At 49.5% G+C, this 13,804-nt stretch overlaps 1 protein-coding gene across 1 annotated transcript; it reads right to left on the minus strand.

Moving 5' to 3' along the window:
- Nucleotides 1-2,276: 2,276 nt before the first annotated feature.
- LOC127330690 (ent-kaurene oxidase 2) lies at nt 2,277-12,268 on the minus strand. The gene is made up of 8 exons (XM_051356818.2): nt 12,076-12,268; nt 4,809-4,969; nt 4,104-4,265; nt 3,851-3,991; nt 3,483-3,737; nt 3,234-3,398; nt 2,923-3,120; nt 2,277-2,844 (listed from the first exon to the last, which is right to left on the minus strand). Exons 1-8 carry the CDS (start codon nt 12,206-12,208, stop codon nt 2,527-2,529), a joined length of 1,533 nt encoding a protein of 510 aa, XP_051212778.1. The 5' UTR covers nt 12,209-12,268; the 3' UTR covers nt 2,277-2,526.
- Between the last annotated feature and the right edge of the window lie 1,536 nt (nt 12,269-13,804).

The raw sequence follows: 13,804 nt of genomic DNA on the forward strand, positions 1-13,804 counted from the left end.
TTTGGCAGTTTTGCTCTGTTTAATGTAAATTCTGCGTCTCACCTTGTTTGAGACCTTTTTTCAGCTTGTTGCTGTAATTTATAAACCTACTCTGAATTAGGCTGAGTTTTGTTTTGTTGTTGTTATCTTGACTGGACTCCAGTAACATTGTTGGGTAGTGCATCAACAAAACGTACAGGTAATGATACAAATATCAAGAAGTTTTGGCTGTGTGTTTCAGAGTATAGGTGAAGCTGGACTGCTGTTTGTTCTGACAATATGTGTAGCTTATGCTATGTTTTGTCAGAGCATCTCCACTCGTTGGGGCTCCCCACCCTAAATCTGGCGAAAATTTGGCCCGGGGAGCACATTTTTCCCAGTGGCGAGTCCAGGACGGATGTAAAGTTTTTGACAAAATACGACGAATTCGAACAGAAGTAGGCGAAACTCATGCAAACATAAGCGAAATTTAGTGACATTTAACTTATATAGACGAGTTCGTACATATATAGGCCGAATTCGTACATATATTTGAATTCGACGACAGGGAAACATTAACCTAAACTAAAAGCGGCCTCCTACATGCCGAGATGGCGGTAGAAGGTCGTGTAGTCCGCGCCGTCATCGTCATCGCTCGAGCTGGCGGCGTCCTGGGGCGACGCCGCCTCGTACCAGCGGCTCGAACCCTGGCCAGGGTCGCCGGCGTGTGGCGGCGTCTGCCGGTAAATGTTGTCGTCGCTGCTCTCCTCGAGCTTGATCAGCTCGACGGGCTTGGGCGCGACGTTCGTTGGCGCGGACGGTGCGGCGACGCGGATGACGCGTTGCCGCGCAGCGGCCGAGTCCGGCGGCCGCCGGCTCGCGCTCCGCCTCCTGGCGCTCCCAGTCCCGCCTGGACCACTCCAGTGCGGCGTCCTCGGGGAGGCTGTTGTCGGCGGGCACCAGGTCCGTGAGCGACCTGGCGATCGCCTCCGCCACGACGGCTTCCTCCGCGCGCTTCGCCTCCTCCTCGGCGAGCTTGTTTGCGGCGTTGTTGATGGCGGCCGCGGCGGCCTCCTTCTTCGATGACTTCCTCTTCCGCCCGCGCTGCGGAGAGGAAGGCTGGTCGCGGATGACGAGGGCGCCGCTGCTGCGCCCTCTGGTCGGCGGTGGCGATGCCGGTTCCTTCTTGACGGTCGAAGGAGACGCCCACTCCTTCTTGATGGTGGCCGGCATCGACCCGCCGGACCTGGACGCCGACCGCGAGCCAGACGAGGAGGAGGATGGCGCCATCCTCCTCCGCATCCAGGAACTACCGTGTCGGCGCGACACGGTAGCCGCCACCGGCGGCGGCATCCCCAGGACGGGGGAGTTCCCGTCCTCGATGTGCGTGAGCACATTCTCGAGGGTGCGGCCAGACGCGCTCCACCATCGGCGGCGGGCGGCGGCGTTGTTCCTTGCCGGAGGAGGAGGAGGGCCGTCGTACGCGGCGAGTTCGCGTTCGTACCTTCGCCGGAAGAACGCGGTCCACGCTTCGTAGTTGTCGGGTAAGAAGCGTGCATCCGCGCGCTGCTCGTCACTGAGAGTGACGAGCACCTCGCCGATCGCCGCTTCGAGTGCGCCCCCACCCGTTGGCGGTGGCGGGATCGGCACGCCGCCTGCGCTCAGCCTCCATCCTCCCGGCGTGCGGAAGTCCGGCAGCGCCGGGTAGCCCGCCATGTGGAGGAGCCCCCCCTCCCATTGGTGGAGAGAGTGGCGAAACCATTGTTTGCCGCGCCGTCGTTCGCCATTGCTGTGGCCGCCGCGGGTTCGTGCGAGATCGGGGAAGATTTGGGGAAGGTGAGCGAGGAGGTGAATGCGGGGCAGACGCGGTTGATCGGCGATAAATAGAGGTAGCTGCGCGTGCCACGTGGAAGCTACGCGTCGGCGAATAGTGACCGGCGGCAGGCTTTTACAGCGCGCGGAAGACGATGCGATGAGGATGACGATCGGTGTCTCTCGCCGAAAAGTTGGGGCCACCAGACGCGCGGGAAGTTTCCTCGACGTTTCGCGCGCTTTCGTTTCGTCCGGAGTCCCCGAGCGCTCCCCGGGGGGCCGGGGATGGCGTGGGCTCGCCGGATGAATTTAGGCCCAAATCCGGACGAAATCGAGAAACCGGGGACGCGACTAAGCCAAATAACATCGTCCGGATTGGAAAAACGTCGCTCGGGGGCCTAGTCGAGGAGACGAATGCGGATGCTCTCATGGGTTCTGTGCTAATAGTATCAATTGGATATACCCTGACACACATGGTGATGTAAATATATTACAAACCGATCAGGTAATGACCAACCGAAGAGCTGTGACAGAGCCTTTGACCTGAGTCTAAAAGGCCCCGACGCAATAATAATCCAGGAATCGGTAGAGGAGATACATAATTCAGTAAGAAACAGACATGGATACATAGAAGGATGCGGAACAAATTGTTCAGGTAATGCACACATTGATCTCCCTCCCCTCGGCGAGAGGGGGTGGAGCTTACTACACTATTTGTTTGGCACTTTGGCCAAGCTGTGAAGAGTTTCTTGCCATTTATCTCCCTCCCCTCGGCGAGAGATAGACGTAGAGGGGGTGGAGCTTGTGGCCCACGAACTGCACAGCGTTCTCCTCGTCCTTGTCGCCCTTCTTGAGCCTCCAGGCGAACTCCTGCACAAGCCTCGCGATGGCGGCGCAGGAGATGTTAATAGCCTGCACGCTCCCGGCGCAGACCCTCTTCCCGGCGCCGAACGACAGGGTCTTGAACATGTCCGCAGAGTCGAACCTGCCGTCGAGGAACCTCTCCGGCCTCCACTCCTCGGGCTCCTCCCACTCCTCCTTGTTCATGTTGCAGCCGTACACGTTGATGGTCACCTGGGAAAGGCCAAAATGTTAAAGCCATCGTCGGCACTCCTTGTTCAAGTAGTGCTCAACAAAAGTAGGTAAAATTACCTCTGTTCCGGCTGGGATCTTGTAGCCCCCCAGTGTGGTGGTCTGATGGACGAACCTTCGAGGTAGAACCGAGATGGGAGGATGGAGGCGCAACGTCTCATGGAACACGGCGTTCAGGTACGGTAGGCGAGGAAGATGATCCTCGGTGACCACCGTGTCCTCTCCGCACACCTCCTGGATCTCCTGGTAGAGACGGTCCTGACGCGCGCAACAACGGAGAAATCTGGTGTTAGCAATTGCATCATGAAGGAAAACGTCGAGAGATAGCAACAAGCTACTACTACTCAATTGTTAGTAGAACGCTAGCTTGCCTGTTTCTTGGGTTTTTTGGCAAGCTCGTACATAGCCCACTCCGTCGTCACCGAAGTAGTATCTGTAAGCTCTAAGATGGCCTCCCACACCAGCATCGTCAACACTTCGTCTGTCAGTGTGTTCTGTGCCAGCAAGAAGTCCAGGTAGGAATAGGATACCCTTGACTGCATTGCACAATTTTATGATCAGTGAACACGAACACGAAAATAGTACAACTATTAAGATCTACGGGGATTAATTGGTGCCACCTCGCCGCAGGCGATCCGTTCTCTCCGTTGATCGATCAAGGCTCGTATCACCGCAGTTCGCCTAGACTCCGCGGTAACAAGTCTTGTATCAAAGCTCTTGTTTGGAAGCCAGCCGAGGTATGGGAAGTGATCCCTCCAATCGGCCACAATCACACACGACATCATGTCAAACACCATGGTCCGATGCATTTCTTCCTTCGATATCTCCCGCCCAAATTCCTTTACATAAACTGAACTCACATCCTCACCTAAACTCTGCAAGTGCAGCATATGATCACTAAATTATTTATATGTATATACACCATCTGACACTTCAAATATAAGAAAGTGTGGTGTGATCGTATAAGGCTATAAACACACTAAATAACCTCGATCAAAGTTACGCGGAACATCTCGTCCCTGAAAACTTCTCTAAAGTTCTGAGGAGCATGTGGGTCGCCGATCACCAGTGAATGAAAAGTGTTTAACATATTATCCATCATCTTCTGTCTTGTGTCCCGAAATCGTCTCTGAATATTGGTCACCATTTCATTGTAAGATATTGGGTCAACTGAAAGCGTAAATGTATCCAAGAGATGGTAACTAAAATTTATAATTTCGAAACAGTTAAGACTTATATACCTGAGCAGAAGAACCCAACAAGCCCTCCCTAATAAAACGCTTCGCCTTTGTGTGGAACTCACCATAGTCACTTGTAGCAACCATTGTTTTGTCACGACTTAGCACTGAAAATGCTTTAGCTAGCTTTCGTGTAGATATGGATGTGAACTTTGCAACCATTGCCTGCAAATACAGGAAGTAATATGTCTCACCGTTGATTTTTTTTTTAAAAATCAAATATGAGACATTTCTGCCATTTTGCTTCCGTTGCTTGGGTTTTCAATAATTATCAGGAATAACTATGTGCATGCTTTGTGTTCTAGTCTGGCCAACATTTTAGCTTAATTTATTTTCGGGTAGTTCTTAGAGGAAGGAGACCAGCTAACAAATAGTTTGGTCATTTTCTTATGACAATACCTGTTAAAAGAGAAAATGAGAGATATAATAAACCCATCGTAAACTTCTAAGTTCTAGGTTAAAAAAAACTCTTGTACTAAGATTTAGCTTTTACATTGTCATTTGAGAGGATACTAAGATATATAATCACAAGAAAGTATACTGAGTACACATGGACTATCTAATGAATGTTATAAACTCATAGACGGATGAGTATAAGGCCAAATTTTCATTGTTGCCTACAATTGCAAAAATATATTATGTAGTACAACATAAAAATACATTATGAATTGAATTTAGGAAATTTAATAAATGAAAATGTATTTATACCTCCTTGGCTACTTCTGTTGAGTTGAGCACAACTACAGAAGAAGCCCCAGTCCTTATAGTGTATATTGGCCCATAAATTTCAGACCATTTTGCAAAGGTCTTATGGGGCATCTTTTCGTCCAGCTGAAGCAGATTTCCAATAAGCGGTAAACCAGGAACGACTGCATGAAAATTAATAAAACCATAGGCGGATCAACTTCGTTTCCGTTGAAGTAGAATTCACGTTATTCTTTTTGAAGGGTAAAATTTGTTATTTGAAAATAAGTCAGTTTGATAACCCATCTGCATATACGATAACAACTCACACTTACTTTTTTTTTGAAACGAGGCAAAAGCTTTGCCTTTTCATTAATTAAGAAGATAATTGCTCGAGTAATTAATAGAAAACCAGCCTAAAACCGAAAACAACAGGGTCGCCGAACGTCACACCTAGAACCCAACTCAAACACTACTCCGCTGAAAAAGGACAACTTGCCACTAAAGACGGAGAGAGAACACCACGTTTGCTATGGGAGGAGCAGACACAATACACTATGATGAAGGTGAAGAAGCTGACCCTCCAAGAGAGCTGCAACAACTCGACGACGACATGCCGACCTCGTCGCCCATGCGACAAGAGGACGACGCTCCAAACTCTGTCTAACCTTGCACCAGTGCCAAAGAGAAGAAGCATAACTGTTGAATGTAGATGGGCTGCAGCCCAATAAGGCAGCCCATGTAGTCTACAATTCCTGAAATCTCAAGGCCCATCACGTTGGCAGCTTGGGACAGCCTTGGGGGACAAAGTTTAGTCCCACATTGCTAGTTGGGAGAGAGTTGGAGTGGTATATAAGGGCTGCTGTTCTAGTCATTCCAAGTGAGTGAGAATAGAAGGAGCCCTCGCGCACTCCTCCTCCTCCGCCCGCCCCGCCTCGCCTCGTCACGCACGCACGTCGCGTTTCGTGACTCGGGTTCGAGTTCGAGACACACTCAAGGAAGCCTAAATTTTTGCTTGGTGCACCAACTGAGTTGGGTACGTGTCGACCTGCATGTGCATGCTCGCCGCGTGTCCCTGGCTTCCTACGCGTGGCAACGCGGTCGGGGCTCTCCTCCCAGGCTATACAAGGAGACCGATCAGATCTGGAGAACAGTGCTCTTAGATCTCTCTCGCGAAATTCCTTTTGTTGTGCTACTCTCTAGTCTTCCCCATCCCGGCGACTGCGTGCACAGCCGTCCGGGAGAGCAGGCCTCCGAAACCCCGTCCGTTGAGATCCTGCACCGGCAGACGGGCGATAAGGTTTTTGGGATGCGTCTCGGCGCGACTGCTCGCTGCTGTTCGTCTTCTTCTTCGACGGTTCGGCTGCTTCATCGATAGATCCGACTACACCATGAGCGACATCAACAACTCCCATGGTGGTGGTCGTGCTGCTTCTGGTGCGACCTTCCCGGTCGCGATGTACGTGCTTTTCCTCTCCTACCTTGCACTGCTACTTGTTCCATGTTCAGATCTGATGCATGTGCTTAGTCTGATGTGTTTGGTTAAGTATGCTTGTGCATCTGTAATGTTGCTTTCGGTAATTAAACTCACACGGAAATTGCCTAATAATCCAACAATCCAAAAACCTTATATGCTTAGGCAATTTTCACCGTCTGGTTTTGCTGCTGCGCTCAAACCGAGCCCGTTTACGGGTTCTCATTTCAAGAGATGGCAGAATAAAACCCTCTTGTGGCTCACTTCTATGGGCGTGCACCGAGTTGCGGAAGGTACTCCCAGAGGTCCGCTTACTCCTGAAGAGGATAAAGCGTTCGGGGATGCCACTGTAATCTTTGTGGGTGCCGTCCTAAGTGTGCTTGGAGACAAGTTGGTTGATGCTTATCTGCACATCCGAAATGGGAAGGAACTGTGGGATGCACTGGACGGCTAAGTTTGGTGCTGCCGATGCCGGAGGTGAACTGTATGCTATGGAGCAGTTCAATGACTACATAATGGTTGAGAACCGATCTGTGGTAGAACAGGCTCATGAGATACAGATCATGGCAAAGGAACTCGAGCTCCTCAAGTGTGTGCTACCGGACAAGTTTGTCGCGGGATGCATTGTCGCTAAGCTTCCCCCTTCATGGAGGAACTTTGCCACTTCTCTGAAACATCAGAGGCATGAGTTCTCTGTTGAGAATATCATGGGCTCTCTGGATGTTGAGGAGAAGGTGAGGGCAAAAGACAAACACACTAGAGGAACCGAGAGACGTTCTGCTGCCAATATGGTACAGAAAAATGCCCACAAGTCCAAGGGAAAGAACAAGGGAGTCTCCCAGACTACCAACTTCAAGAAGAAGGGAAAACGGAGAAGAAAGATCTTTGCTGGGTGTGTGGCGAGATAGGCCATTGGGCTAATCGATGTACACAACGCAAAGGAAAGAAATGTCAGGCTGGACAGAACTCAAATTCTGTCAGCATGGTCATTGGCAACACAGAGGAAGGAACTACAGGGTATGGTAATATGTTACCTACTGTTCTTTCGGTGTTTCAGCCCACGGAATGGTGGGTTGATACATGGGCCAATGGTCATGTGTGTGCTGACATCTCCATGTTTACCTCTTATTAGGCCCGAGGTTCCTCAGTAATGATGGGAAATGGGTTACATGCTACTGTTCGTGGTGTTGGCACGGTAGATCTGATGTTTACTTCGGGAAAGATCGTGCAACTGAGGAACGTGCTGCATGTCCCTTCTATCAAGAAGAATCTCGTTAGTGGCTCCCGTCTTATGAAAGATGAGTTTAAGTTGGTGTTTGAGTCCAATAAAGTTGTACTGTCTAAGTATGGAACTTTTATTGGAAAGGGCTATGAATGTGAGGGAATGTTTCGCTTCTCTCTAGAAGACTTCTGTGATAATGTTGTGAACCATGTAAGCACTAGTGTTAATGAAACTAATGTTTGGCATTCACGACTTTGTCATGTTAATTTGGGTTGTATGACGCGGCTTGCTGATATGAGTTTAATTCCGAAATTCACCTTTGTCAAAGGCTCTAAGTGCCATGCTTGTGTGCAAGCAAAGCAGCCTCGCAAGCCTCACAAGCCTGCGAAAGAAAGGAACTTGGCACCACTAGAGCTCATACATTCAGATCTATGTGAGATGAATGGTGAGTTGACAAAAGGTGGAAAGAAATATTTCATTACTTTGATTGATGATTCCACTAGGTATTGTTATGTATATCTCCTGAAAACTAAAGATGAGGCTCTTGATTTCTTTAAAATCTATAAGGCTGAAGTTGAAAATCAACTTGAAAGAAAGATAAAAAGGGTTCGGTCCGATCGTGGTGGAGAGTACTTTTCTAATGAGTTCAATTTATTCTGTGCGGAACATGGTATAATCCATGAGAGGACGCCTCCCAATTCCCCACAATCCAATGGGATTGCGGCAAGGAAAAAACCGTACTCTAACAGATTTGGTTAATGCCATGTTGGATGTTTCGGGTTTATCCAAGGAATGGTGGGGGGAGGCTATATTGACTTCGTGTCATGTCCTAAACCGTGTTCCAACCAAGAATAAAGAGATTACCCCATATGAGGAATGGGAAAAGAAAAGACCAACACTCTCCTACCTGCGAACTTGGGGCTGTTTGGCTAAAGTGAATTTGCCAATCACCAAGAAGCGAAATCTTGGACCAAAAACCGTGGACTGTGTCTTTCTTGGCTATGCTTCCCATAGCATTGCTTATAGATTTCTTGTGGTGAAATCTGGAGTGGACGACATGAATGTTGGCACCATCTTTGAATCAAGAGATGCTACATTATTTGAGGATATATTCCCTATGAGAGATATGCATGGCATGTCTAGTTGGGAATCTGATCCAATACATGAAGCTCCTATGTAGTCTGATGAGGAATCTGATAATGAGAGTTCAGATTCTGATGAAGATGACAATGAAGCTCCCACAAGGAGTAAGAGACAAATGACTGCAAAGTCTTTTGGTAATGATTCCATTGTGTATCTTGTGGATGATACTCCCACTACCATTTCAGAAGCTCTCGCATCTCCTGATGCAGACTACTGGAAGGAAGCGGTTCAAAGCGAGATGGATTCCATCTTGGCTAATGGAACGTGGGAGTTAACTGAGCGTCCTTATGGGTGCAAACCTGTAGGATGTAAATGGGTATTTAAGAAGAAGCTTCAAGCTGATGGTACTATTGAGAAGTACAAAGCTCGGCTTGTAGCCAAAGGCTATACCCAAAAGGAAGGCGAAGATTTCTTCGATATCTACTCACTTGTGGCGAGATTGACCACCATTCGAGTACTACTGTCATTGGCTGCCTCACACGGTCTTCTCGTTCATCAAATGGACGTTAGGACGGCTTTCCTAAATGGAGAGTTGGACGAGGAAATTTACATGGAACAACCTGATGGTTTCGTACTACAAGGTCAAGAAAGAAAGGTGTGTAAATTAAAGAAATCTTTTTATGGTCTTAAACAAGCTCCCAAACAATGGCATGAGAAGTTTGAAAGACCTTTGACATCTGTGGGCTTTGTTGTCAATGAAGCTGACAAATGTGTGTACTACCGCCATGGTGGGGGTGAGGGCGTTGTCCTATGCTTGTATGTGGATGACATACTAATTTTTGGGACAAGTCTCAAAGTGATTGAGGAGGTAAACACCTTCTTATCTCAATGTTTCGAGATGAAAGATCTTGGAGAAGCTGATGTTATATTAAACATCAAGCTATTGAGAGATGGGAATAATGGGATTACACTTGTGCAATCTCATTATGTTGAGAAGGTGTTAAATAGATTTGGCTATGCTGATTGCAAATCTTCTCTCACACCTTATGATCCTAGTGTCTTGCTTCGAAAGAATGAAAAGGCAACTAGAGATCAATTAAGATACTCTCAAATCATTGGTTCACTCATGTATTTAGCTTGCGCTACGAGGCCTGATATCTCGTTTGCTGTGTGCAAACTTAGCCGGTTTGTGGCCAACCCGGGGGATGATCATTGGCATGCTCTTGAGAGAGTAATGCGCTATCTAAAGGGAACCATGAGTTATGGAATTCATTATACCGGGTATCCAAGAGGACTTGAAGGGTATAGTGATTCCAATTGGATTTCTGATGCTAAAATGAAGGCCACAAGTGGATATGTTTTCACTCTTGGTGGTGGCGCTGTTTCCTGGAAGTCTTGCAAGCAGAATATCTTAACGAGGTCAACTATGGAAGCAGAACTCACAACATTAGATACAACTACTGTCGAAGCGGAATGGCTTCGTGAGCTCTTGATGGATTTGCCTATGGTTGAAAAACCAATACCGGCCATCCTTATGAACTGTGATAATCAAACTGTGATTATTAAAGTGAAAAGTTCTAAGGATAATATGAAAAGTTCCAAACATATCAAGAGGAGACTGAAGTCTGTCAGAAAACTGAAGAACTCCGGAGTAATAGCATTGGATTATGTCCAAAGTGCTAAAAATCTGGCAGATCCTTTCACAAAAGGACTATCAAGAAACATGATAGACCTTGCATCGAGGGAGATGGGTTTGAGACCCACTTGAGTTGCCGAGGGGGTAACCCAACCTATGTGATCGGAAATTCCGTGAACTAGGAACTGAGAAAACAAACCAGAGCAACTGAGTTGAGAGAAAATTTAATACTCCCACTCCGCTGCAGATGCAATTCTCTCATAGTTACTGTAAGGCAGGTTGACAATGTCTTAATGTGTTCTGAGCGGCTCTTGATGAGCGAAGACGCCGTCCTACAGGGCGATCTTTTGAAGAACACACCTATATGAGTGACACTACTGGTCATAGTGTGGGAGATTTGGGTGAATCTCTAGTAAGATCATGAAGGGCCGAGGAGTATGACTTATAAGCTCCACCCGAGGGGAAGGCTATGGTAGCCTAGTACCGTGCCGGCATTGAGCGAAAATTGCTGCACAAAGATTGACAATTCAAGGCATAGTCCATTGTTCAGTTGTAGTCAAGCGTAGCACCTTGCCTAGGTGGAAGTTCAACTTAGCAATCTCCACTCAAGTGCAGGTATATTAAACAGTGAATGGAACTAATGTGTCATCTGATGTGCATGTGAGATCTGGTGGGGGATTGTTGAATGTAGATGGGATGCAGCCCAATAAGGCAGCCCATGTAGTCTACAATTCCTGAAATCTAAAGGCCCATCACGTTGGCAGCTTGGGACAGCCTTGGGGGACAAAGTTTAGTCTCACATTGCTAGTTGGGAGAGAGTTGGAGTGGTATATAAGGGCTGCTGTTCTAGTCATTCCAAGTGAGTGAGAATAGAAGGAGCCCTCGCCCACTCCTCCTCCTCCGCCCGCCCCGCCTCGCCTCGCCTCGCCTCGTCACGCATGCACGTCGCGTTTCGTGACTCGAGTTCGAGTTCGAGACACACTCAAGGAAGCCTAAATTTTTGCTTGGTGCACCAACTGAGTTGGGTACGTGTCGACCTGCATGTGCATGCTCGCCGCGTGTCCCCGGCTTAGATCTCTCTCGCGAAATTCCTTTTGTTGTGCTACTCTCTAGTCTTCCCCATCCCGGCGACTGCGTGCACAGCCGTCCGGGAGAGCAGGCCTCCGAAACCCCGTCCGTTGAGATCCCGCACCGGGAGACGGGCGATAAGGTTTTTGGGAAGCGTCTTGGCGCGACTGCTCGCTGCTGTCCGTCTTCTTCTTCTTCGACGGTTCGGCTGCTTCATCGACAGATCCGACTACACCATGGGCGACATCACCAACTCCCATGGTGGTGGTGCTGCTGCTTCTGGTGCGACCTTCCCGGTCGCGATGTACGTGCTTTTTCTCTCCTACGTTGCACTGCTACTTGTTTCATGTTCAGATCTGATGCATGTGCTTAGTCTGATGTGTTTGGTTAAGTATGCTTGTGCATCTGTAATGTTGCTTTCGGTAATTAAACTCACACGAAAATTGCCTAATAATCCAACAATAACTGCTATGGGAAGAGCAGCCCCGAGACCCTCGGCAAAGTGAAGAAGACTCATCAAACTCTCGAGGCAGCCACCTTAACGTTCATCTGCTCAGCCGCGCCCTGCACAGCCCATCGTGAACCACCTTCCGGAGCCACCACCCGGACATACCACCGCTCACCATGAAGCTGCAACACCGCACAACCCAACTACCCGCAGCCAGATAACTAGTTCTTAAGCCGGCGCTTCCCATAAAGTCACGAGCCGGACTAATTATGAAGGGGCCGACTGGAAATGCTCTAACACGACAACAGGAAAAAAAAAAAAAGTGCACATTCTGACGAGATTTGGTAAGTTGATCGTCACCTGGGGGCGTGTTGGCGCGTTCCTTGGACCCCATCCGAGCGAAGTAGAGCGCGGCCAGCAAGACGACGGCCGCCGCGATGGCAGCCGCCGCGCCTCCACCGCCTGCTTGGAGTGCCGCCAGCAGCGCCTCCATCGGGCGGGCGGCTTATAGGTGAGCTAGGCGGTGTTCGCCCGTTCGGAGCAGAGCAAGTGACTAATGGCGGTTGCTGCTGTGTAGCTGTGTGCCCCCGCCTGCTTCAATTTATTAAGTGCTGGCAGGGGATACGACAAAAGGTGCTTCAGTTGACAAAATGTCCGCAGCCAGGAATCTCATCTCAGACTCGATTTCCATCGGGGCGAGTTTATCTGACGCATCTGCCGTGGCCAGATATAATTTGTGCCAGTTTATGTCCGTTTGCAGCCGGACAACGTAGGCTGAAATCGACCGCTAGATGTTTATTGTTTGTTTGGGTTGGACCCTGTCCAGCGCCTTGATTTTTTCGTTCATAGAAGACCAGAAATTTACATTGATTTAAAAAGATACATTTTCGTTCATTTTTTCTGCATTGGTGCTTTTCTTTATTTTGCATCGATATTTTGTTTTAAATCTTGGCATCGATAATTATCACTCCTTCCGTTTCATGATTTTATCCAAATCTGGATGCTACACACATTTTATACTCCACGCATAGATACATTTAAATCTATAACAAGAATTATGAACCAGAGGGTGTACTTGCATGTGGAATTAGCCATGCCTAAACCTTGGTGTGTGAACCTATGAGGAATCGTACCAAGCCTCACATGCGATGCGAGCAGCAGGACAACAACGTGAGGAAAAGTCAAAGCACAGTGGCGACAACATTTCAGGGGCGGCTCTATATTTTGTATAGATTATAGTTCCGCCGGTCACTTCAATTCTTCATCTAGCTAGGACCCTAAGGGCATCTCCAGAGGCGAGACGGAAACGGACGCTGGCGCGACTGAGCGACCGTTTTAGTCCGCCGTGACCGGAAATGCGTCTGGCACCACCTCAGCGGGACGATGCAAAGTGATCAGGCCATCCACGGAGATGCAATCCTGATCCAAATATGAGCCAGGTTTGCGTCTCTGCGGATGCTCCGCGGTCGCGGAAACTATCTACGTTGGGTGCATCCGGGCCCGGTCGGAAGTGAGTAGGTAAGCAAAAGATTTTTTTATTACAATTGATTGGCCAAAAGGACCATCTTTACAAAGATGGTTAGTCGAGCTAACCTAAAACTACAACGGCCGTACCTACTCGCCATCGCGCGGCCTACACCGGCCTCAGTTACTCGCAGTCGCGCGGCCTACTACTGGCCGCCGGAAGGGCCGGCGCCGTCGTCGAAGCGGGAGCGCTTCGCGCACTCCGCGCGCCACGCACGCCGGCGAATGGACATCTCGTCCTCCCGCCTGCGGCGTTCGAGGGCCTCGGCCAGGGAGCTGTCCCACAGGGCCTCCGCTGGGGCCAACGCCACCTGGGTAGCCGTCGCCTCCGCCTCCGCCGCCGCCTGGGCCTCCTCCTCCTCCGCCGCCGCCTGGACCGCCGCCGCCGCGTCCTCGTTCGCCTGGGCCGCCGCCTGCAACCCCGCTAGGTGGGCGACGAAGCGGGCCCTGTCCCTAGCTGCCTCCGCCACCGCTTCGTCCCTGGCGGCGATGGCGACCTCCAGCTCCCGGTTCTCCTGCTCGACGCGCGCGGGAGAAGGGCCCCTACGTTGGAGCGAATCCAAGT

This window comes from Lolium perenne, chromosome 2 (assembly GCF_019359855.2).
Source record: "Lolium perenne isolate Kyuss_39 chromosome 2, Kyuss_2.0, whole genome shotgun sequence".
NCBI classification, from domain to species: Eukaryota; Viridiplantae; Streptophyta; class Magnoliopsida; order Poales; family Poaceae; genus Lolium; species Lolium perenne.

Coding starts and splice junctions, on each gene's coding strand:
- LOC127330690 (XM_051356818.2), bottom strand. CDS start 12,208: ATGGAGGCGCTGCTGGCGGCACTCCAAGCAGGCGGTGGAGGCGCGGCG. Junction 4,970..12,075: donor ACGCGCCAACACGCCCCCAG/GTGACGATCAAC, acceptor ATTTTCATGCAG/TCGTTCCTGGTTTACCGCTT. Junction 3,121..3,233: donor CCAAAAAACCCAAGAAACAG/GCAAGCTAGCGT, acceptor TGCGCGCGTCAG/GACCGTCTCTACCAGGAGAT.